A 25,542-nucleotide genomic window follows, 5' to 3' on the forward strand; every position below is an offset into this window, starting at 1 on the left:
ACCACACAATAGGAAAGGGTGGTGATTGAACACCTACCATTAAAATCTTTCCAGAGCCCACTGTAATGACCTGGATGAAGGAATAAAGCAAATTCATCCAAAATTTATGTGGCACCTAAAAAGTTTTAAATGGTGGGCATTCAATCACCGCTCTTTCCCACGGCGTGTTCCACCTGCGATTTGGATCTACCTCGTTTTTGCATTTATGTTCTGAAATTATCTTTAGAAATGGATGGACGGCTTGGATAAAACAAACGGGGGATTTGTGTTCTGAAATTATCTTTAGAAATGGATGGACGGCTTGGATAAAACAAGTACCTCAGATATCATAGTGGGGGCCACGGAGCTTTTCAAGCATGGACGCGGGTCGGAGTCACTACCGAATCCGAGTCCGGTTATTCCCGTCACTCCGTTAGGAAGAAATTATATGGTACACGTCGCATCTATGCACAGTGTTTATACACGAAATTTGATTCTAACAACTGAGGCCCGTAATTCAGTAATTTCGACCATTTTTATAATTTTTCACGCTGTGTATATGGGTCACGTATGAAAAGAAAATCAAAATAGAGAAATATAAACTGTTAGATCTGTGGATTAAATATAAATGGTTAAGAAGGCGATTATAACAGTGGCATTCAAGTGAGATCTTTAAAGGAATTCTCAATCAACGGTGGGAATCAACAAATCAGTGGTCTGGATCACCGAACCATTGGCCCAACTATCCAAAAGACAGCACGTGTATACCATACAAATATGTGGGTCACGTATCACATAATTCCCAAAACGGAACCGATTCTTCTATGTCCTTTTTTGTCTTCTCATCACGACCCGTGTACGATTTCATCCCAAAGACAACGAGAGGGTATTTTTGTCTTCTTAAAAAGGGAGGGTATTTTCGTCATTTTATTCTCCTTGCTATATAAGTGTCTAAAACCCCCGGTGTCACTGTTCTTTCGAGCTGACATTTTCGGTTTTTCAAGCGAAGCACCTCTGCCTGAGCTGAAAATTCCAGGAATCGCTAACTTCCGAACTTCGAATTCGAGATCTCGGTTTTTCGATTGCTAGAATCAGGTGAGAATCTTTACTTCTCATCTCCATTTGATGATCTTCTTTGCGGAAAACATAGGGTTTTTGAAACAGAGTGCTGCGTGCTGACATTCGGGCGATTTTCTTACTGATTATCCTTTTCTGTTGAAAATTAGGTTTTGGTTGGATTTGAATCGACTTAGGTGTTTAAAAAAAATAAAATAAAATTTGTGGAATGACGGCTGAGGAAGTCATGCTGCTTTTCAAAAAGAAAAAAGAAAAGAGAGAGAGTGAGAAAAAAAGAAGAAGAGGAAGTTATGCTTCGAGAAATGGCGTTTTTTAGGGTTTCTGTTTTGTGTGAATTTGTAGTTTTGAATGTGTTTTGTGCGGAATCAAGGAGTTCGGTTTGTAATGGAAGTATCTTGATTGCGGAATGGCAGTTTTTTGAGTTTGTTTGTATTTCCCACCCTGTAATTGTGGTTTCTGCTTCTGTCATGGGTATAAATGTCGTGTGAGTTTTCTATACTGTTGAGTGTTGGTGACAGATGAGCAGTACGCACAGCAAGGACTTACTCAATCCTTGCCATGGGTTGCATTGATAAGAGCATCACTTGTGAACTACACTGATTGAATGATCCTAAGCATTTGGTAGTGGTCATCGAATGTACTGTTGATGTTGGGGATCGTGCGGAAGCAAACCCGAATTCAATCAAACAAGACAAAATCAAACGTAAACAAAACACACAGAGAACACACAGATTTTAAGTGAAAAAACCCTCACGAGAAAAAAACTACGGCACAAAGCGACATGCAATCTACTATGAAATGATATTACAAGAGATGATGCACTTACAATGATGAGAACTCCCTTTGAATCTCCCAAAACCCCAACTTTTCTTCTCTAGAACCCTTAGGAATGTTTTAAAAATCCCTTATAATACCTTAATCCCGATTACACATGATATATGTAGCATCACAACCGGAATAAGAAACAAATTGCGCACTTATGTAGTTCCCCGCGAATTGTCGATCTAAGTATCGATCGATCGACACTGATCGAGCACCCTTCGATCGATCGAGCAGACCAAAGCTCGAGCGACTAAACTAGTCCAAAAATGTCCAGAGAGTAAAAGCGATTTTTGTCGATCGATTGAACATGGTTCAAACTGTCTAGCGAGTAATTTGTCTAGTTCCGGGGTGGTTCGATCGATCGAGCAAGGCTGTCGATCGATCGATGCCCTTGTTTCTGCACAGATTGAAAACATCCAATCAACGATCTCCACCATGGATTCAATCTTCATGCTCCATTGCTTTGCTGCCATCATCATCTCTAATCGCCTTTCATTATAACTTCATCGTCACATCTCGTGCACACTCCTTCATCAAACCTTCGCCAAGTCCAGAGAAGTCGAACAGAATCGGAACTTCTCTGTGGGAACCACCTTTGTAAGCATGTCGGCCGGATTCACGCTTATATGAATCTTCTCTAGAGTCATGCCGCCTTCCTTCAGCATTTGTCGGATAAAATGATGACGAACATCAATATGCTTAGTACGTAAGTGATAAACTGAGTTCTTTGTCAAATTCATCGCGCTTTCGCTATCACAATTAACCGGCATGGCTTTCTGTTGAAGCCCAAGCTGATTTACCATTCTTCTCAACCAAACACCTTTGAACGCCTCTGTCACTGCCATATACCCAGCTTCAGTTGCAGAAAGAGCAACCACAGATTGAAGCTTTAACATCCAACTAATCACTCCACCTACTAGAACAAACGAGTAACTGGAAGTTGACTTTCTATCGTTCACATTTTCTGCATAATCGGCATCCACATAGCCTACTAGTTTTCCTCTTGTTTTCTCAAATGTCAAGACATAGTCCAATGTGCCTCGTATATGCCGAAATAACTATTTCACTACCTCCCAATGTTGCTTGTCGAGGTTAACCATGTATCTTCTTACAACACCCACTGTATGTGAAATATCCGGTATCGTAGAGACTATGACATACACTAAACTGCCAACTGCGCTCGAACAGGGCACATGAGACATAACTTGCTTTTCTTCATCTGTAATAGGACATTGCTATGAAGAAAGTCTAAAGTGAACAACATGGGATATGCTAACTGGTTTCACTTTGTTCATACCGAACTTAACCTATACATTCTCAAGGTATTCTGCTTGTGATAACCGTAGCCTGCTCCTCTGTCTATCTCTATGAATATCTACGCCGAGAATCTTCTTTGAAGCCCTCGAATCTTTCATTTCGAATGTCCTTGATAATTGAGTCTTCATTGTATCGATCTCAGACATGCTATGGTTGACAATAAGCATGTCATCTACGTACAATATCGGTACAATAAACTGTCCATCACATAGACACATCTATCATATTCACTTTTGGTAAATCACTGACCCATTATGAAAGTATCAAACCTTTTGTACAATTGTCTAGGCGACTGTATCAGGCTGTATAACGACTTTCTTAACCTGCAAACTTTGTTTTTTGACCCATTTTTTTCAAATCTTTCTAGTTGCTTCATGTAAATCTACTCTTTGAACTCCCCATGTAGGAAAGCAGTCTTCACAATCATTTGCTCTAATTCCAAGTTGTATTGGGCAACCAACGCCAACACAAATTTGATAGATACCTGCTTGACAACCAGTGTGAATATCTCACTGAAGTCAACGCCTTCTTTTTTAGCACATTCCTTTGCAACCAATCTTGCTTTGTACCTATCTTGTTTCTTCTTGTAAATTCACTTGGACCCGATCGCTTTATGCTCAACGGGAAACTTCACCAGCTCCGACGTCTCATTCTTTTACAAATAGTCCATCTCGTCTTGCATTGCCACCATCCACTTCTTAGCATTTGGGTCATCCAGTGCTTCTTGGAAGGTATATGGATCCCCCTTATCTATAATGAGGGCGAACACAACATTCGAGTCGTCTTTGTATCTGGTCGGTAATTTGTGATCTTTTTGTGAATTTCTTCTGAGAGGTGGCTGCTCCACTTGCTCCTGTACCTCTGTTTGCGGCTCAGGCGGATCCTGTGTATCAAACTTTTCAATCTCGACATCGATGACTGCTAATTTCTCCAGTTCATTGTGTTCATTTTTACGGAACAATGAATCTTCATTAAACATGACATGTCGGCTAATTATGATTTTCTGAGTGACCCGTTTATACAGCCTGTATCCCTTTACTCCATCAATATAGCCTACAAAAGTACACTTCTTTGCCCTTTGGTCTAGCAAATCCGAATTCAATAAAAAAAGACAAAATCAAATGTAAACAAAACACGCAGAGAACACATGAATTTGCATCCAACATGCGACCCTACTCCAGCTTAGTGTGAAAATGCCCCTGCATTAATCACCCCCGGTGAGGAGTCTCGAACATGAGACCTCCCGCTCTGATACCAATTTGATGCAGGACAATTAACCACTTGCTCTAAAAGCTTGAACCGTTAGAGTATAGCGAATTAATCCCTTTATCTCATAGCCTAGGCCCCACATCTCATGGGTTTAGGACCTCGGCCGAACCCCCTTCGTGGGCCCCAAATCAGATGGGCCGCCCACCTCGAGTGTGTCACCGCATCCCAAGGGCTACCCCACTCGAGCCTGGTGTGAAATGTGCATTAATCGCCCCTGGTGAGGAGTCTCGAACACAAGACCTCCCCCGTGGGCCTCAAATCACATGGGTCACCCACCCCGAGTGTGCCCCTGCATCCAAAATGTGACCCCACTCGAGCCCAGTGTGAAAATGCCCCTGCATTAATCACTCTCGGTGAGGAGTTTCAAACACGAGACCTCCCGCTCTAATACCAATTTGATGCAGGACAATTAACCACTTGCTCTAAAAGCTCGAACTGTTAGAGTATGGCGAATTAATCCCTTTATCTCATAGCCTAGGCCCCACATATCATGGGTTTAGGATTTTGGCAGAACCCCCTTCGTGGGCCCCAAATCAGATGGGCTACCAACCCCGAGTGTGTCACCGCATCCCATGGGCTACCCCACTCGAGTCCGGTGTGAAATGCACATTAATCACCCTTGGTGAGGAGTCTCGAACATGAGACCTCCCCCATGGGCCCCAAATCACATGGGTCACCCACCTCGAGTGTGCCCCTGCATCCTATAGGGGACCCCACTTGAGCCCAGTATGAAATTGTCCCTGCATTAATCACCCTCGGTGAGGAGTCTCGAACACGAGACCTCCCGCTTTGATACCAATTTGATGCAGGACAATTAACCACTTGCTCTAAAAGCTCGAACCGTTAGAGTATGGCGAATTAATCCCTTTATCTCATAGCCTAGAGCCCACATCTCATGGGTTTAGGACCTCGGCCGAACCCCCTTCGTGGGCCCCAAATCACATGGGCCGCCCACCCTGAGTGTGTCATCGCATCCCACAGGCTACCCCACTTGAGTCCGGTGTGAAATGCGCATTAATCACTCTCGATGAGGAGTCTCGAATACGAGACCTCCCTCGTCGGCCCCAAATCACATGGGTCACCCACCCCGAGTGTGCCCCTGCATCCAACATGTGACCCCACTCGAGCCCAGTGTGAAAATGCCCCTGCATTAATTACCCCCGGTGAGGAGTCTCGAACACGAGACCTCCCGCTCTAATACCAATTTGATGCAGGACAATTAACCACTTGCTCTAAAAGCTCGAACTGTTAGAGTATGACGAATTAATCTCTTTATCTCATAACCCAGGCCCCACATCTCATGGGTTTAGGACCTCGGCCGAACCCCCTTCGTGGGCCTCAAATCACATGGGCCGCCCACCCCGAGTGTGTCCCCGCATCCCACGGGCTACCCCACTCGAGCCTGGTGTGAAATGCGTATTTAATCACCCCTAGTGAGGAGTCTCGAACATAAGATCTCCCCTGTGGGCCCCAAATCACATGGGCCACCTACCTCGAGTGTGCCCCTGCATCCCACAGGCGACCCCACTTGAGCCCAGTGTGAAAATGCCCCTGCATTACAACCATTCAACAGTTGGAAAGTCACAAAGTTGGATGGTTAGGATCATTTGATCAATGTAATTTTTGGATGATTGTCCACCGACAGTGGGTCTCATGTTTCGAATGTTGTGGATCAATTTACATGTGTTCTGCAGGTACTCATTATATCTTGCTAACCCTTGGTGTAGCAAACTCAATGTGTGGTCTAGCCCCTTTTTTAATGACAGGTGGTTTTCGGTGTGTATGGATGGCTAGCTTTCAGGATCTGCGTTAATCTTGATGTCCTTTCACTAGAAATGGTGCTTTCAGTTTTGGTCACAAATTTTTTTTTTGCCATACTAATCTTTCAAAAAAAATAAGTTGAAATTGATGCATGCAGCTTTGTTTTGTCGAATCTAGGTTGTAGAAGTGTCTGTTCTTTGGTTCAAGCCCATAGTTCTGGTATTCAGTCTTTGATTCAGCATCAAGGTCTCAGGTACAAGCTCAGCTTAGCTACCAAAAGAAGTGGCTGTTCTTTGAGGTTTGTGCTAACTGGTAAAGATGGTGGGTGTGGTTTTATTTTCAGCTGCAGGGGATATGTTACAGTAGATGGAAGAGTATGTCGTAGACAATGTTGTGGTGGATAATTCAAGGGGACCTGCCTATTCATAGTGTACTAGCATTGGTATGGAACTCTAAGATTGGCTGTGGAGTATTCACAGGATCTACAAGTCCAGTTTTGTATCAGCTGTTTCTATAGTTTAATTGATCTTCCCTTGAAAACGTGTTTTTAGTGACTGTTCACTTTTGGACCGCCATTTTTTTTCTCTGGGCCAGTGATTTTTATGAATACCATAGCCATCTTTATGTGGGTTGCAGATCTCCTATGCAACTCAACTGCAACTGCGAATTATATTTCAGAAAGAGTGACCAGCTTTTACCAGCGGGGTTTCAAGGTAAATGTGTTTATTAACTGTATTCTACATGAGATAGCATTACCAATCAGACCATCTTTTTGGTTTCCAGCGTTACAGTTTAGTGACTATTTTAATTGTGTGTTCTTGTCGTTTATCTTGGGATGAACATTCTGTGGGCCTGTCTTCTTGTCTTTTTGCTTGGTAATCTGTTTTTTTTTTTCTCTCGTGTGCGCGCGCGCCCGCGTGTGAAGTTTTGCCACAGATTTTCCCATCGTATCATGTAGCAGATCGAACTTCAATACGGGTACTGTGGTTGAGTTGCCTGCAAATACGTGAAATTAGTATCAATATAAAAGGATTTTTACGTTGTCTTTCTTTCTTTCAAGGTAGAATGGCAACCGAAAGTCCAATGTTATTGGTGGGAAGCAGTGGAGCTAGTAAGTGGCCCTCATCTAAGGAGGCCATGGCATTCAAGTCATCATCAAATAATGTGGCACCACAAGATTTGGGTTTGCTTTTGAGGAGGCATAGGATTAGTGGGAACGGGAGGGATGTGGTCCCCAATAGGACTGGAAGTGCACCACCAAGCATAGAAGGATCATTTGCAGCTATTAGGAACCTTATTAGTCAGCAGAACTCCAATCTGGAAGGAAGTGTGGCGAGTTTAAACAGTGCAACTGAAAATTGTGAGTCTGAGGAGCAACTCCGTGCCGATCCAGCCTACCTGGCATACTACTGGGCTAATATTAATTTGAATCCAAGGCTTCCTCCACCTCTTATTTCAAGGGAGAAGCAGCGGCTAGTTCACCATATTGGTGGTTTTGGGGATAATCGGAAATTGACTTCCTTTGATGACAACAGCAGTGGATCCTTTTACTTGCCTCGAGCTGCCCTCTCTACTCATAGAGAGGAGCCTGAGGATGAGAGGTCACCTAGACAGGCTTCTGAAGATTGGGCAGAAAGGAATGCCGAGTTTTTGTCTGGACACTTCACAACTTCCTTGGCAGGGCGTCACAAAAGTCTGGTGGATTTGATTCAGGTAAATAATTCCATCTCGAGACAATTCATACCAATTCGCTAGTAATAGTGTATTATTTGCAACTGTGATGGCCTTGTTCTTATTATGGATGAAAATGTAGTTTCTATGATGCATTTCTTTGCTTTTCAAATAAATCTGCTCTTATTCTTGAATACAACAATTTTTTTTTAAAGATAGAGGGAGAGGGAGAGGGAGAGAGAAAGAGAGATCGATCTTGAATACAGAAGAATTTATCATTCATGTTTTGAGGAGATTGTTCTGCTTTTGGATCATTCATGTTTTGAGGAGGTTGTTCTGCTTCTCTCTCTCTCTCTCTCTCTCTCAGCTTATGATGTCTGGTACAATGTTATTAGCAATGGTTTGTTTAGTCTTTTTGTCCACCTGTGCCCGTGCTGGATTTCTAAATCACAAGTTGACTCAAGGTTAGAGCTGCCAGTACTAAATGGTGAATGAAAGTCTCTATCAGATGCCTTTCATGGAAGTTTCTTTTCTAATTTTGTGTCTATCTATTTCTCCAATCTTCAAATATTCAGTTGTATTTTGTTCAAATCTCAGGAAGACTTTCCTCGCACCCCATCTCCTGTATATAATCAGCTGTGTTCCTCTAGTCATGCAGCAGAAGAGGAAATAGGTGATCCGGATGATTTTGTCAACCCTTTAAATGATTCTTCTACCAGTACAACTAGAGTACAGGAATCGAACATGACTTCTATAGGTGTCCTTGCAAGTACATCTACTCTGGGTGACATGACAGGAAGCTCACTTCTTGGCCTTAAAGGAGAATCAAACAGTCTTGATGTTCATGTGGATGTTGATATCAACGCTATTCAATCCGAAATGAAGGTTTTTAGTATATCTGACCTGCCCGATGCAGAGGGTCATGGAAGTCAACCAGAATGGAAACATCCCCAACCGCATAATTTTCCGCGACACCAATTGCATTCGCAACGCAGCACTGCATGTCAACTTCAGGGTGTCCTCTCTCAGATGACTTCCCAAGGAATGCACCATTTCTATGATGGCATGGATCATATATCGCATGGTCAATCCAAGCATCCCACAGTTGAGGTATGGCCAGTACTTCAGACTTCTGGAATATCAACTCCTTTGTATGCAACTACAACTGCAACTTCTTATATGGCCTCTGGAAGTCCTTTTTACCCTAATTTGGAACCTTCAAGCCTATTTACTCCCCAGTATAGCATAGGTGGATATGCTTTGAATGCCACACTTCTGCCTCCATTTGTTGCTGGATACCCACCTCCTAGTGCTATTCCCATGGCTTTCAACAACTCTGCTGGTCCAAGTTTTAGTTCTCGTTCTGCCAATCAATTGGTTGGGGAAAGTGTTGCACCTGGCGTTGATCTGCAACACCCGTACAAGTTTTATGGGCAATTTGGGTTGGCTCCACCTTTTGTTAATCCTTTTCATATGCATTACTTTCAGCATCCTTCTGAGGATGCATACAGTGCTGCAGGTCAGTATGATTCATTGGCACCAAGGATCGATATTGTAGAAAGTCATGATGCTTTTGATTTGCAGAAAGGGCCTCCCCTAGCTGCAATTGCAGCTGGTCAGACATCCCAATTTCCAAGAAGTGGAGCTCTGAGCATTCCAAGCATGAGAAAAGCAGGAATGGCCAGTTCAAATTCTTATGAAAGCCCCCCAGGCATGGGTGTTCTGATGCAATACCCTGCTTCTCCTCTTTTAAGTCCTGTACTACCAGGATCACCAATGGCTACAGTGAGGCTTCCGGGGAGGACAACTGACAATTTCAGGTTTCCGATGGGCTTGAATAGAAGTATCGGAGAATATTCTGGATGGCAAAGACAGAAAGGAATTGAAAAGTTTGACGACCCAAAATCATATTCATTTCCTGAAGACTTGAAATCCAGTAAAGCCCACAAATTTGAGCTGTCTGATATTGCCGGACGTATTGTTGAATTCAGGCAAGAATCTCTATTGATTTCTTACCCATGAAATCACATATTTCAGTGCACTTGGATATCATCATCATTACCTAAGCCTTGTACCAACTAATTTGGGTACTTTGATATAAAAGAAATTAATTATCTGGTCATGTTTGATATCAGTGCTGACCAACATGGGAGTCGGTTTATTCAGCAGAAGTTGGAAAACTGTAGTGCTGAAGAGAAGGCATCTGTTTTGGAAGAAGTTCTACCACATGCTTCAATGTTGATGACTGACGTTTTTGGAAATTATGTCATTCAGAAGGTATGGATTTTCAAAGTTCTCTTCTTTTTCTTTCCTTTTTTCCCTGTCTTACCTGTTTAATTAATTGTCTTGAATGTGGTCCAGTGGCCTGTTAATTAGTGCGTTCGTACTTGCAGTTTGCTTATGTGCTTTCCCCCCCACCCCCTTTTTGGTGAATAACAATCGTTTATTAAGAAAATAGAGGGGTAACAACAACATATATATATATATATATATATATATATATATATATATATATATATATATATATATATGATATCACATCATGGGAGAGTAACATGAACAAAAAGCTCAACCCTCTCCACACTAAAAGAGGCTAGTGTAGAGGCCTTAGGATCAACAAGGCACATGAGATAGGTAAACATCGGTATTGCATGGGAAATATCGGATGTATTGTGGTTTTTGGGAAACATTGGGAAATTGGTTGAATTTTTCGTTGAAACTTCAGAGGATGTTAAAAAAAGTCATCATTACACACTTAGAAATCAAATTATCACTAATAATTTTCCTTTATATAGGTTCCTAGATTATGCACTGTCTGATAGAAGTGATACACCTGTATTCAAAATCAGTTCATATCATTTAAAAATCTAAGAAGACATGTACGAAAACACACACACACACACACACACACACACACACACACACAAAACCACTTGAATATTAAGGCTAAATAACCGTTGATCAGTCTGGATTTTTTTTTTTTAAATTAATTTTTAATTGATTTTCGATATTTTTAAATTTCAAAAACTTCTGTCATTCTATAGATCGGCCTCCAACCACTCTAACGTGATTTTTTACACTCTAATTGCAAGTTAAATGGGTGAAATTGGGAAACTTTTGGATTTTCCCAAATTTACAAATTGGAGGTTGAAATCCGTGATTGAGCATGCAAAACATGCAAGATCATGGATTTTCATCTTTTTTGTACTGATTATAACTGATTTACAAAAAAAAAAAAAGATTAAAATCGAAAAAAAAAAAAAAAAAAAAAACAGCTTACAATTTTGGCCCACCTGTTCTCCAATCTCGATTTCCACACCAAAAAGCCACTTGTTTCTCCGAAAAAAAATTCAAAGACGGTTGGTTGAAATTAACTTAGGAATGAATTAGAAGCAAAAGATTTTAGAGCAAATCTGATTTTAGAAAGTTTTCGGGATTTTCCTTTTCCTGAAAAGATTGAGGGGGTCTGGAATGTATTGATGATACTAGTGAATGGTATTGTCAATACATGGAAGAATATTATGGTGATATTTTCAATATATTATGTTGTATCGATATTTTGCTAATATCGTGTGATACCCGGAAGTCCTGTGACTTCTGGGCTGTTTCATGTCAGTCTACCTTGATAACAATAATATTGGCCGATACTATTGATATTGCAAACAATGTTCCCTTTCTCATCTAAAAGAAGGCTTCCAACACCAGATAAACCCGAATAGTCAGTTTGATACTTGATGTGAAGGCCCCACATCTTTGACCAAGTATTCTTGAGGGTCATCTTAGTAGAAATATCTACCTGCACCTCAAAATTGGGTTGGAAACTAATCTCCTAATCAATAAAATGTTCTTTCCTGTCATTCTTGACCATTTAGCAAATGATTGAACTTTTACTTTTGTCAAAAGCTCAATCCTTTGAGAGCGACTTCTCAAGAATATTCCTCTCCGTATATTCCAAAATGTAGTGGAACTGAATAAAGACTACATAAGTCTCCCTACTTCAAGGTTTTTGTACTTATTTTTTCCTGAGGATTTGTGTTTGGATGATTGCTGTTCTTTTTTGCAGTTTCTTGAGCATGGAAGCCATAACCACAGGAGAGAACTTGCTGATCAACTTGCTGGCCGTATTTTGCCTTTGAGCCTTCAAATGTACGGGTGTCGTGTAATTCAGAAGGTATTATAGCTTCTTGTAGTACTTATGATGTGCAAGTATAATTCATGTAGAAGAAAGTATCTTCAGAGATTTCAGGTTGGGGTTTCAAGATTATTCAGAACCTCAAGACATGAGCATAACCTAACAGCTCATTCCTGTCAACCTCTACGGATATAAAATACTAGATCTCTCAAGTTTGACTGAATTTTAGCTTGTGGGAAATAATTGCTGATTCATCAAATTTGTTTAAGGCAGGGATGCTTCTTCTTTGTTTACCTTTCCCAAATTATCCCACTGAATCTAGAGGCTGGTTCCTCTACACGTCTTTGTATAACAAGCTTGTCCTGCTAGTGCTGTGCATGGGGCCCACAAGTCTGGTGTATGGCATCCAACCTGTCAGCTGGATCGCCCTACCATTATAGTTGGAGCCTCCAAAAATCAGGCCAATCCAACAATCGTGTGGGCTCCTGGGTGAATTTAGACGTTTTTGGATGGTTTTCCACTGTTTTCTGTGGTGGGGTCCCATCATCTTGGTGGGGTTCATGTAATGCACGTGTTGGATGGCATGCACCACAACATTGTAGGCCCCACTACAGAAAAGATGGACAACCATCCAAAAACCTCCAACTTCATCTGGTGACTTACATGATGTTTGGATCGGCCTGATTTTTTGCGCGTCCAAATTTCATGGTTGGGAGATCCTGGTGGACAGATTGGATGTCATGCACACACCTCAGTGGGCCCCACATGCAGCTGTTGTAGAATAAGCTTATTCTATAGGGACTTGTGGAGGAACCAGCCTCTTGAATCTATTGCTTTATTCATTATGGATGGTCAACCACCCCAAATTTTTTTCCTGTTCAGATGTTTTTATATTTATATTTTAGGTTTCCCTGCTGCAAATTCTGAAGCACAGTGGTATTATGTCTGATTGTGGGCCTCTACTAGCCTAAAGAGGATATGTAGTTTTCTTGAAACACTATAGAGATTCTTAGTGAGGCTTCTTCAGCTTACATAAGCTCCTTTGTGGATTTTATTATGATTTGGAGGATCTTTGGTATTCACATTTAAATCGTTTTAAGATTATCAATTCTAATGCCATGCTTTGTTGTTCCTATTCTCACTAGTTGAAAGTTAACATACCCTTGCTTTGAATTCTCATCCTCCGCTCATACTTTGTTATAGGCACTTGAAGTTATTGAGATCAATCAGAAAATAAACCTTGTTCTTGAACTTGATGGACATGTTATGCAATGTGTGCATGATCAAAACGGAAACCATGTAATACAGAAATGCATTGAATGCATGCCAACAGAGAAAATTGGGTTTATCATTTCTGCTTTCCATGGTCAAGTTGCAACTCTGTCCACACATCCTTATGGTTGCCGAGTTATCCAGGTATCATAATGGAAATATTTGAAAGGGCTTTATTCTGGTTTTGCTTATCATATTCTTATGCAATTGCATTTTGGGATAGAGAATTCTGGAGCATTGCACTGATGAGAAGCAAACTCAATACATAGTGGATGAGATCTTGCAATCTGCTAGTTCTCTTGCCCAGGACCAGTATGGCAATTACGTTACCCAGGTGATGTGCTGTTTATCTTTCCACCATTGTAGCATCTACTTTTCCCTTTATTGTGGATGCCCAGAACTCTTCATTCTAAGAACTTAATTTCCATGGAACTTGAGGTTTCCATGGCTTGGCCGTCTCGAGTTCAATGGAACTTGACTTCCCATGGAAAGAGAGTTCTTCAGAAAAACAAAGAAACTGAATTCTTTGAAGGCTTGGATCTACCTCTCCATGGAAAGAGGGTTACATGGAATTGGAGCCTCACTTGGTCCATGGCCCAGATACCGCACAAGCATGCCAGGTTGGTGCATTTTATGCCATTAATCTTTTCAATCTCTAGTCACACGAATCACCTTTGCATGTTGTTAACATTAAGATGAGTTCCATGAACTTTTCATCCAAACACCACAAGTGGAGTTGCATGGCACTTCAGGGTTCACCTACCAGCATCACTGGAGTCAAAAGAACTCTTCTGTGGGAACTAGACTTTGTCCTGGAACTCCAGCTTCATGCATCTAAATGAGCCCTTGGTGACTTCCATGGTGTTACGCCCATCAAACTTGAACTTGATTCTCGTATAGGTAATTTCAAATGCTAATAATTCCTGCATTGCACCTTTTGATGCGTGCACACTTCATTTTAAGGTCAGATATTTCTTTTTTCCAACTTATAACCGTCTGCAGGGTATTGCCTTTTTTATGTGCTCTTCACCTGATAAAAATAGAAGAATTTAATGTTTCTAGCAAACAATATTTTCTGCCTCTTTTTTTAGGTGATGTTTGGATGGACTAAACATGAATATAATTGGTGTGAAAGTCTAAAAACTCAAACTGAATGCAGCATGTTCTAGAGAAGGGGAAACCTCACGAAAGAAGCCAGATTATTACCAAATTGGCTGGGCATGTTGTACACATGAGCCAGCATAAATTTGCATCGAATGTAATTGAGAAGTGTTTGGAGCATGGTGATTCAACAGAAAGAGAACTCTTGATTGAGGAAATTGTTGGACAAACAGAGGGAAACGATAATTTATTGGTACGTAGGAATCTGAAGTAATTGTTGTTTTAATCTTTCAGCGACTATGATTGCTCATATTCTCTGCACATTTCATAATACCAAGACATTCTCAACATGGATTCCATAGATGCCATACATGGAAGTTTTTTGAGCTGGTTGTGAGAAAAAAATTTCTGTTGAGTTTCAATTTGCATTTGACTTGTATTTAGCTACACAAGGTTGGCTTTTTTCTCCCATGGTTGCAAAAGATATTCGGGAGGGCAACAAGTTTTTGAATGTCCTTTGCTATCTTTGAAATGTTGCTTGTGTGTCCAATGGGCTTTGGAGCAAGTTCATGGTATAGTCGTTTATGATGAACACATTGGAAGAGTTCCTGACGGAAAATGCAGTTCATGCTTGGTAGAATAATAAAAATCATATTGATTTACTGTCATATCTGTATTTAGCAAGGTCAAGCCATGGTTCCAAAATATGAAAACTTGGCTCGACTTGAAAGTCCATCAGGTCAAGTCAGCTTGAAGACGGCCAAAAACTTGACTAGCGAGTGAAAACTCAATAACTTATATCTTAAAAAAAAAAAAAAAGATTACACAGTCAGTAGATATGGTAATAATTTTACAAAAAAAATCTGAAAAACCGAGAAAATTTAAGAATTAAAATGTCAAAATTTTCATTTCATTTGCCAAATATTTTCATAAATTAAAAAAAATTACAACCATTCATCACATCTGAGTTTAAATGTCAAAATTTTCATTTCATTTGCCAAAATTTTCATTTTCATTTCATTTGGGTCCTTACTCTTGCTTGGGTGGTAGACTCTCATGAGTTTCAACACCCGGTCGAGGGTTCGAGTATCCATAGGTGGTGAAATTCCACTAACACCTGGTTGAGGGTTCGGGTATCCATAGGAGTGTGTGTTTGGGGGGGGTGGGGGTGTTTTTCCGCGTCTTAAAAAAGAAAAAAATAATAAAAAATAATAAGAGTTAGTCAAAAGTCATAGTCTTTATCTTTCAAAATAAATAAAAAAATAAAAATACAACCATTCATCACATCTGAGTTTAATCTTGCCTAAACTAAAAGAAAGATGAAGAAGAAAGAGAGGAGAAAGAAGAACATAGTCATGATCAACACAAGAGAGGAGAAAGAAGAACATAGTCATAATCAACACAGGATACCGCCTAAGGTTACATATTGGAGTTAACAGAATCTTAATATTGGTTTCTTTACTCCACCATTAGTATATTTAATCTACAATTTCTTGTTTATTCTGAAGATAAGATAGAGTTTGTGTTGAGTTCATTGTCAGAGATCTATTGAAAGTCTCTGAAGCTGTACAACAAATCTTGTGCTTCTTTTCACATCTTGACACCTACTTGGTTTTGCTTGCTCGGTGCTCAGTCTGACTTATAGTTTGGTGACAATGTTTGTTGTGCACTTCCGGTTTTTATCATGGCAATAAGTCATGTTCTTTTTATTCTGACAATATGGCTTCCCACATTCTCTGAGCATCGTAAGATCTTTATGCAACACTATTGATGATATGCTATATAATCACATAAGTCTAGGGGATTGTTCTAATTTTGTCTATTGTACTAGTATGCCTTTTTGGAATTTGTAAACCATTGAGTTGATCATATCTGTGTGATATTTTTGTAGACAATGATGAAGGACCAGTTTGCAAATTATGTGGTCCAGAAGATTCTTGAGACATGTACTGATAAGCAAAGAGAAATATTGCTTAATCGTATAAGAGTCCACCTTCATGCATTGAAGAAATACACATATGGGAAACATATTGTTGCTCGGGCTGAACAATTGTTTGTAGGTACATACTCTATTCTTGGGAAAGTAATGATCCTTCTTTCACAGTTGGCACAGTTTCTGTTTGTGTTTCGGATTTCCATGATTGCTATTTTAGTTCTCGGAAAAATAAATTATCAGTGCAATTCACTTTTCGTTAGCCTCAATTGATGAATTACCCATATTTTGTTAATGTGATATGTGCCTGCCTTGTAATTCATTTATCCAAATCACATTCTCCTATGATTAATTCATACGTGACGAATTAATTGACCATGCCTTTGGTCTACCTAATTGAAGAGAGACTAGAATAGGATTTTTCTGTGATTATTTTCAACGATGCAACTTTTATTCAGTGTTTGTACCCTAGGAATTTTATGCATACACTGTAAAATGAATTTTGTCCTGGTATTGTTATATAGTTCTAGGTGGCGAAAGGATCATGTATAGCTGCTTAATGAGCTTATGAAAATTCGCATGAAATGCTTTCTTGTCTCTCTTGATGAGCTAGTCAAAATTTGTGCGAAATGCTTTCTTGTCTAACCAGTTAGTTTTGGGTGTACTCCTATTCAGATGTGTTAACACATTGTACTGTCAGGCTTCTTGTATGGCATATTTATTTTGTGGACATTACATGTTAAAAAATACTACAAAAATTGAGTAGGTTCTCATTCCAGATAATTAGGGAACCATGATCTTTTCCTTCTGAAATGATGAGGTATATCTGCATGAAGAGCAAATCTTTTAAGAAAATTGTCTCCACGATTGACTAACAGGGGGAAATGCTTCCCTGCAACTGCGCTAACTTACATGCAATCATTTGGAAATGTCTGCACAAGGATAACAGTATGCCAAGGAGGCTAAGTGGTGGTAGCTCTGACCTTGCATTCTCCTTCGGAGGGACAACCATCCCATCATCTGTTGGTCTATGTTCTATCTCAGGTCATCATGTCAGGAAAAACACCTAATTCCAGATTATTTAAGTCATGATGTTTTTCTAGATGATGATGGATTATCATGACATTGAACTCTGCAAAAGATAGGAAATGTAACCAGCTGTGTGAGAAGAAGGGGAAAAAAGCCCCTACTGTAAAAAGCGGAAAAGCAATTTGACTTGCGGGATGTTGGTTATGTGAGACCTGGACAGTCACATCCATGCTTAACAGTTACTCTAGAGTGTTAGCTTGGTCATTTGGTAATGAACCTGATCACATAATAGTGAGGAAGTATATTTAGATCATTGGGGAAGTGGCAAAATCATTGAACTTTCATTTGGTTGCTTAAAGTTTGAGGTTATGCAAATGTATTTAGTTTGACATTTGAAGGATGAACTAAGATGTTTATTATACTCTGGGATATTGTGACTGAGTGATTTATCCATTGGCATTTGATGTTTTGATCTGCTACATATTGGAGATTCTTTTGACAGTTCAACTGAAGGTACCTTGCTGGGATTTTGTGAAGCCAATCCTTGTCATCTCAAGGAAGTTGGAAGACATCAGCACTTTGTGGAGTTCATGTGAAGAGAGTACAAAAAATGAGTTTTCATTCTGGTATTCCTACAAAAAGAGTAGGCTGCACTCCCTCCACAATTGCTACTCCTACTTGCTGCTTTTTTTCATGAGAAGTGCAGGCTGTCCAGCACAGACGAGTTACTGCAAGAAGCTAGTTGTTGGTTATACAAAACTGGAAGTCCATGTTTAAGATTGCCAAATCCATGTGCAGCCATTTTCCGCTGTGCAGCACAGATAAGTTACTGCAAGAAGCTAGTTGTTGGTTGTACAACAACTGGAAGTCCATGTTTAATATTGCCAAATCCATGTGCAGCCATTGTCCATGATTTGCAAAGATATTCTTTAGTAAATGGAGAGTTACATGGTATGGCCTGTGTCTTTGCACAGTATGTGATAGTTTTCGATTATGATGAGTTGGGCCTGTGGTGTGGTGATGTAGACCATCAGTCTGTTGCATTTCACTGTCCATGGGCCATGCCCCAAAAATATCCTGAAAGGAAAAATCTTCACCTTTAGATTTGGAAGACTTTGAGATATAGCCCATCCATAGTTTGTGCTTGTTTTGATGGAAAGCTGATTGTGGACACATAAAACGAGATGGAACCCGTGGGAAATAGACAATTGTGGATTCCAACAATAGTTCTGTTGTTTGTTTTGGTGTGATTTTCATGAGAAACTAGGGGGAAAGGAAACCAAAACAAGAAGGCAGTTAGCTTGTAAAATATTATGAGCTGAGTTCTGAACTACACCATTTCAATTAAACTGGAATGTAAAATATAATGACCTGAGTTCTGAACTACACCATTTCAATTAAACTGGAATGTAAAATATAATGAGCTGAGTTCTGAACTAGAATTAGTTTGCCAAATTAACAAAAAAAAATAAAAATAAAAAATAAAAATGAAAGTGCAAGGAGTCATAAGGATTCTATGTAGCTTGTGATTCAAGGACTCTCTACATGTACAGCTGATGCACTTCTACAGCATTTCTGGGGGCTATCTTTGTTTCCCAACTTGTATGTGTTACGATTTGATTCAATCCAGTATATCATGATCCAGTTTGATCTTTGGAACATTTGCTACATTTGTATTGAGATGGTAAGCTGAAAAAAGAAGCACAATGAAGACCAAGTCCAAATGGGCCAGCAGAAATTTAAGGGTGTGTTTGGTTGCACCGAACATGAACTTTCATTATATTTTGCACCAAATTAGGCCGATTAATAATGAAATTTCATGATATTTGGTTAGTGCAAAAGAGATAATGCTCGTATTTCTTTTACTTGTTTCGATACTATTTGTATTCCATTTATATAATTCTTATGAATGAATTCAAGTTTGAGCTGACATCTTGCTACCATAATAACCACACAGAGAGACATTCAGCTATACTATCCTTGTTCTGGTATAACATTCAAGCAGCTGTTTGTTTTCATGGCCTTTTCTATCATTAAGCACATCCAAGCTGATTATCTTCACTTTTCGAAACAGAAGCCCACACTTCAGAACCATGAGGACATGACAGGAAAGATCAACTTAAAATTTCAACACTGGAAAAGCAAAGGAATCTCTAAGATGCAGTATACCTGTACAGGTCAGAACTTGTGTTAGTCCCACATGGACGTAGATAGTAAATATGTATTTTGTATATGTTTCTTGGAAATTGTTGTATTGTATGTAATGTATGGAGATTGCAGCGTGCTGGTGTTTGGCAACATCCTCCTTGATTTTTATAAGAGAGTTATTGCTTACAAATGGTTGTTGTGTGCAGACATTATTGCCTTTTGGGTCTCGGATTCACACACCCTGATATGTACCATAGTTTGAAAACTCGAAAACCCGAGTCAACCCAATTTCTGGTCAGATCAGGTCAACTTGAAGGCTTGACCCTATCTTTTCTCAACTCAACTCAATATCTTAATAATTAATTTAAAGTATTTTGTTTTGTTGAAAGTTAATTAGTTTGGATATATATATATATATATATATATATATATATATATATATATATATATATATATATATATATAAGCAAGAGAAAAGACAATGTCAGTGATTGGTGCACTGGTAGTAGATTATGAGTCGTGCAACCTTTTTTTCTTGTCTTTTTTTCTTTAAATAAAAGCTGGCGGTTGACTGAGCAAGCCTCTGAGAGATGTCAAGTCGCCTGAGTTTTCGAGCTAAGGAGTCTTGTCGAGTCCTGACGGAGTCAGACTTGCTAGTGAGTTTCCAAGCGACTCGGATTGAAATCTGGCCACATTGAGTTGACTCGACCAAGTCTTGAGTTGAGTCACTGAGTTCAAGAAATATGATATGAACTAGAAGGGGAAAGGAACCATCATATTGTTTTCGTGTTGATGCAGTTTTCTATGTTGAAAGGCCATGGTCGCAATCCCGCATGCAGGCAGATGTGTGATTGTTGGTTGGAACTTGGAATATTCAAAACATCACAGCAAGCACACCTGCCTTTTGTAAGGATCGTCCGCATTATAATAGAATCCATACTTCCCCCAGAAGGCGAGGCCATGGGTTTGCGACTGAGTCGTGCTGGGGCAGGCCAATGGTTGATCTTATTTACAGTAGCCTTTCTTCAATGAAATCCAGGTTGGGGAAAACTAACGCATAGGCGCTTGTTTCCAACTTCAATCTTGGGGGGAAAAGGTTCAGAAGAGAGGGCAATCAATCTTCGGGCTCTTGCCGGTTTTCTGCAAGGTCTAATGCGTTCTTCATACCCTTGCAAGGCTCTACATATTGCAATCTGCAGACACGTGCAAGATCTAGACTCGTAAAATTATCCACATTCACTTTATGTGGCTCCTGTGTGAGTTTTGGAATGTTCTTATCTTCCTGCTGCCCCTTTGTCTTAGTGGGGTAATGTTAGATGAATGGATTGGATGGCATACGTACACCACGGCAGAACCCATACAGAGCTTGGAAGATTTTTAACCTGGGCTTGTGCATCTCTGACTGATCTTGTGATGTAGCTCATCTGAGCTTTGGATTGGCCGGGTTTTTGACCCATAACCAAATACAGGGCACCTCACCTCATGGACAGCGTGGGAACCAGGGTGGCTTTGACTAAATCACACCCATGGTGCTCGGAGAGCAGAAATCGCAGCCCACAGTCACACTAGTGGGGTCCTTTTTTGGTTCATGGACAATACGGAGAAGGGCCCATGGACTCCATACCATTGACCATTACTCGCATTAACTGAAAACTGGATATATAAACTCACAGCTGGAACGTAGCTAAAAATTTCTAGCAAAACACATCACAACCGAGAATTCATTCTCTATTACTGCAAAATCACAGCCAACGCTCACCCTCTGCTGACATGGTTCGTATGGAGATCTTAAATTGAAGAACTAAAACTAGCATAACTCAGCTGGGACAAATATTATAAATTAAACTAATCAAAGAGGGAGAATCCCATGTCATCATCGCTCTCCTCTTTCTCTTCCTTCTTCTCCTCTGCTGGAGTCGCTTCAGCAGCGGCTGCTCCGCCAGCAGAACTTGTAGCAGTGGCAGCTCCACCACCAATGAAAGCGCCACCCCCACCACCTCCACCAATAATCACCTACAGCAAAACACCATTCCCACATCACTCACCATAAGGAAATATAAACAGAACAGAGAATATAGAAACTTGGGAGAAGAGTAAGGAAATGAACTCAAACATATCTATATGGGTGCATTTGGGGCAAGGTACAGTTTATGTTATAGAAGAAAACCGGACTGAAAGCCTAACGAACAAATGAATGGATTAGAAAAGCAACAAATGCCAATTCAGTTGGGAAAAAAGGATAGGCTAATCAATCATAATCTTGCTGATGATTTTTGCTGTCCATTGAACAGAAACAAGGTTTTAAATTGGTGTATTGGATATTGGCTCTCTATCAGGCTGATATGGGCTCATACAGGCATATTTGTTCAAGGTCATTACCAGTTCTTACTGCCGGTTTTACAATGTGCTAAGCTATCATAGCACTTATTGGACATGTGACTATCTTCCAATTGAATGACAAGTTATATTCTCATCGAGATGTTTTCTCCCTTGTGCATGTGTTGCCATTGAATCACAGCATTTCTTGTTACATGTCTTCACCGCCATGCATTCAACAGCTTCCAGTGTGTTACCATTGAATCCTAAGTAGAGTCATGGAGCCTGAAGCGTGAGCAGCACTTGGGAAGAAGATTCTACCAATGACAGGTGTGAGCAGCTGGGTAGAAGATTTCTGCAACAACCACGAGAGCCCTATTTCCACAGCTCATGAGTGAGAGTAAGAGAGTTAGGAGGAGAGAATGAGGGAATGAGCAAGAGAGTAATTAACTAATACGAGAGAATGACTGGGACAGCATGTGAGAAATTAACTAATAAGAGAGAATGAGAGAATAAGTGAGAGAGAGAGAAAGAGAGAATGAGTGATTTAATATTGACTCTTGAATATTGAATCTTGATTCTTCTCAAGTCTTGACTCTTGATCTTGAGACTTGAAGTTGATAGAGTGAGCCTTGAACTTGATCTTGAGATTTGAAGTTGATAGTGTATATGAGAGAGAGATTAATAACAAGACTAACAGAGTTTAGAGCATGAGAGGAAGAGTGAGAGAGAAAGGGCTTAAGAGTAGTGAAAATGAGGTGGGAGTGCCTATTTATAGGCAAAAGGGGAGAGATTTTTTTTTTGAGAGATAACAGTCACTTTCATTAAAATTAGAAAAAAGAAAACAAAAGAAAGCGAACCCGCTGAGATAGCGAGACATTACTCTCCCTTAGAGAACAGATTACATGCTGATGAATGATTAAAAACAGCCCATTCAGTGATGCAATAGTGAATTCTGGACACTACGAATCCCACCGAATTAGAAACTCCCTTGAAACATCTGTCGTTTCTTTCTTTCCAAACTGCCATGAGGGCCATTCTCCAAATGATAGTTTTTTTTTTTTTTTTTCTTTCCGGTGGACACACCATGCCATGCTTTTAACAACTTTCCTGTCGATTGGGGGAGAGACCAAGATAAATCGAACCAAGATAGCACAATCGGCCAAATCTGATTAAGGAAGGGGCAGTGAATGAATAGATGATTAACAGATTCAGCATTTCACATGCAGCAAAGGCAGATATCCGTGAACGTCGTTCCTTTTTTCTCATATTGTCAACTGTCAACACTCTCCAACCAGCCAACCGAAAGCAGCAATCTTCGGGGGCAGCTTGTATTTCCAGATTTTGTCAGTCATAATCTCTTCTGAATCAGCACTTGATTTGCAAATGGAGTTGTATAGAGATTTAACTGATAAAATACCCGATTTGTTGAATCTCCACAGCAATGAATCAGCAGAAGACTGATCGGGTTTGCCGCTGCGGATACGACTGAGAAGGGAGAGAATTGCAAAAAAAAAAAAGCCCCAACGATCATAAATTTGACTGTTGGGTGACTATGTGGTCGCGTGGTTTTCGTGACTATGCCATCGCATATGCGGTCGCGCAATCGCATCGAAATCGCATAAGCGGTCGCATGGTTTTCGTGACTATGCCATCGCATATGCGGTCGCGCAATCGCATAAGCAGTCGCCTAACCCAAAAAACCCCTTGTTTTCGCATATGCGGTCCACCTGGATGAAATCGCACATGACAATGTAATTGCAGTTTTATCTTCTAAGAGAGTACCCTAAAAAAAGGACTTAAGAAATGAATGGGGAAAAAAAAGGTGAAAAACGAAGGAAAGAGATGAGAAATGGGACCTGGAAAACGGCAGAGGACGGGGTGATCATGGAGAAAGAGGACTGGACCCCACCAGAGGAATCGGTAGAGAGGGCAGCTTTGACGAGACTCCTCTGCAGCTCAAAGGTGGAAGAAGCAGAAGCTTCCAGATCTCCCGACAGCTGCTTTCCGTTCCATTTCTCGCCCGAGCTCCGGCACACGAACGTGAATACTCCCATTTCTACCTTCCTTTTCCTTCTTCTTTCCAAGTCGGAGAGAGAGAGAGAGAGAATAGCAAACCCAAATGGCTCCAAATGTACAAAACCCTATCTCTAGAAGGTATAGATATCCAAACGGCGAATTGTTTGGAGGACAGAAATACCCCTGGTTAACTGGGAAACTACGGCCTAGCGGTAGGGGCGGCAAAGGGCGGGCTTTGATACTCCAGCAGAGTATGATGGATGATATTCTGATAGTGCAACAGTATTAGTAACATGTACTATAGAATCTACATCCCATACTCGCGTGTCATATGAAGAACTTTGATACTCCAGCAGAGTATGATGGATGATATACAAACATTTTATAAACTATTCAAATCCAGTATAGATTGGTGAATTGTGTATTGATATATATTCATTTAAGTCCATATAATAGATGATTACCTGAGGCATATGCTTGGTTGATGAATAATCTTCTTTAACGTAGCCTCTTTGGACCGTGGGATTAAATGGTATGGAATTGCATTAGAGGTATTAACGCTAAGAAATACCTTGGTATTTTCACCATCCAATCCGGCATTTGATATCAAATTCTTCCCTTAAGAAATAAACGTCACCTGTACACAATCAACTTGAATATCACCCGTATCCATAGGTGGTGAAAACCCACTAGGCGCGAGTGTGTGTGGGGAGGGGGGGGGGGGTTTAAATAAATAAATTTAAAAAAAAAAAAACTTCAATATCACTTGTAAAGAACACATCTAGATGGACAGTGTGGATAAAACACACTGCATCAACGTGGGTCCACAAATGTAGTGGATTTTAAAATCCATTAAAAATCCTGCGACATCTACCATTGGCTTGGGATAATATGATATCGGGGTTAATCCAAACCTTTATGTTGTTTCCAAACTCCAGACAGAATTTGCATAAGACCAAGTGCAATTCCATACCACATAATCCCACCTAATACCACACCCCAATCAGGCCTCAAAATTTTGGAAGTGCAAAACGATTCATGAACACGAACCAATTCTGAATAAATTATAACCGTTGAATGTATGTAAATCGACTCTTTAACTTGTTGGATCAGCCCTACCCAGCCCATGAGGACCGGGCTGTGGCTCTCAGAACGTTAAGGCTTCAACCAGGCTAGGGTCAGGGCAGCCCGACTCTAGCCCAGTGCCACCCCTACCTAACTGTGGCAAATGGAATGGATGTTCCCGTTTTACTTGTCTAAGTTCAGCCTGTCTCTAGATGGATCCGTGAGTTGGATATGGGCCTCTAAATGGGCTTGGACCTGTTTAGGCCCAAGCAACAGCGCGGCCTTGATTTGAGGGCCTCCTCTCATCAGCTGGAATGGAAATGCTTCAGTCTGGCCCGGACAGCGCATTTTCCACCACAATTCTAACAGGAACAAGGAGAAACACGAGTAATGCGCCCCAGCAAGAGGATCTCGATACCAACCGCGGATGGAGAGAAGTTTGTGGGCCCCGCAAATCACACAAATAGGTAGGACCATAATCTAACCGTCGAAATCAGATGGTCAGGCTAGGAAAGGGGGCCAACAAGTTGGACAGCCAAGATGGCTTAAAACTTGCCATGGTCTTATAAACACCCGAGGAAAGGGTACGTTGTGGTTCTCTTCTGGAGGCTAATTCATATGTAGTATCCTG

General features: G+C 40.5%; 3 protein-coding genes across 16 annotated transcripts in view; 1 reads left to right on the plus strand and 2 right to left on the minus strand.

The window, feature by feature from the left end:
- The first annotated feature begins 918 nt into the window (after positions 1 to 918).
- On the plus strand, positions 919 to 19,867 carry LOC131217451 (pumilio homolog 5-like). Of its 14 annotated transcripts, XR_009157251.1 has the most exons (14): positions 920 to 1,074; positions 6,403 to 6,478; positions 6,569 to 6,667; positions 6,862 to 6,938; positions 7,286 to 7,938; positions 8,494 to 9,887; positions 10,032 to 10,173; positions 11,960 to 12,067; positions 13,232 to 13,444; positions 13,524 to 13,634; positions 14,460 to 14,654; positions 16,293 to 16,461; positions 19,438 to 19,540; positions 19,718 to 19,860. XR_009157251.1 is itself a non-coding variant. In XM_058212380.1 (13 exons), the coding sequence occupies exons 4-13, from the start codon at positions 6,869 to 6,871 to the stop codon at positions 19,771 to 19,773; spliced, it is 3,045 nt and encodes a 1,014-aa protein (XP_058068363.1). In that variant the 5' UTR covers positions 920 to 1,074; positions 6,403 to 6,478; positions 6,569 to 6,667; positions 6,862 to 6,868; the 3' UTR covers positions 19,774 to 19,867. The 14 variants fall into 14 exon arrangements, 13 of the variants coding, with proteins under 13 accessions (XP_058068364.1, XP_058068367.1, XP_058068363.1 ...); XM_058212380.1 differs by lacking the exon at positions 16,293 to 16,461 and having other exon boundaries at positions 19,718 to 19,867; XM_058212373.1 differs by lacking the exon at positions 19,718 to 19,860 and having other exon boundaries at positions 19,438 to 19,701.
- Positions 19,868 to 21,202: 1,335 nt separating this feature from the next.
- LOC131217454 (large ribosomal subunit protein P3-like) lies at positions 21,203 to 23,969 on the minus strand. The gene is made up of 2 exons (XM_058212392.1): positions 23,687 to 23,969; positions 21,203 to 21,524 (listed from the first exon to the last, which is right to left on the minus strand). The coding sequence occupies exons 1-2, from the start codon at positions 23,882 to 23,884 to the stop codon at positions 21,357 to 21,359; spliced, it is 366 nt and encodes a 121-aa protein (XP_058068375.1). The 5' UTR covers positions 23,885 to 23,969; the 3' UTR covers positions 21,203 to 21,356.
- The window catches only part of LOC131217453 (protein NUCLEOLAR FACTOR 1), a 60,160-nt gene continuing 56,012 nt past the window's right edge, over positions 21,395 to 25,542 (minus strand). The window contains exon 26 of the mRNA XM_058212386.1: positions 21,395 to 21,524. The gene's annotated coding sequence lies outside the window, so the exon portion shown is untranslated. The remainder of the gene's footprint in view (positions 21,525 to 25,542) is intronic.

Source organism: Magnolia sinica, chromosome 10 (assembly GCF_029962835.1).
Source record: "Magnolia sinica isolate HGM2019 chromosome 10, MsV1, whole genome shotgun sequence".
NCBI lineage: Eukaryota > Viridiplantae > Streptophyta > Magnoliopsida > Magnoliales > Magnoliaceae > Magnolia > Magnolia sinica.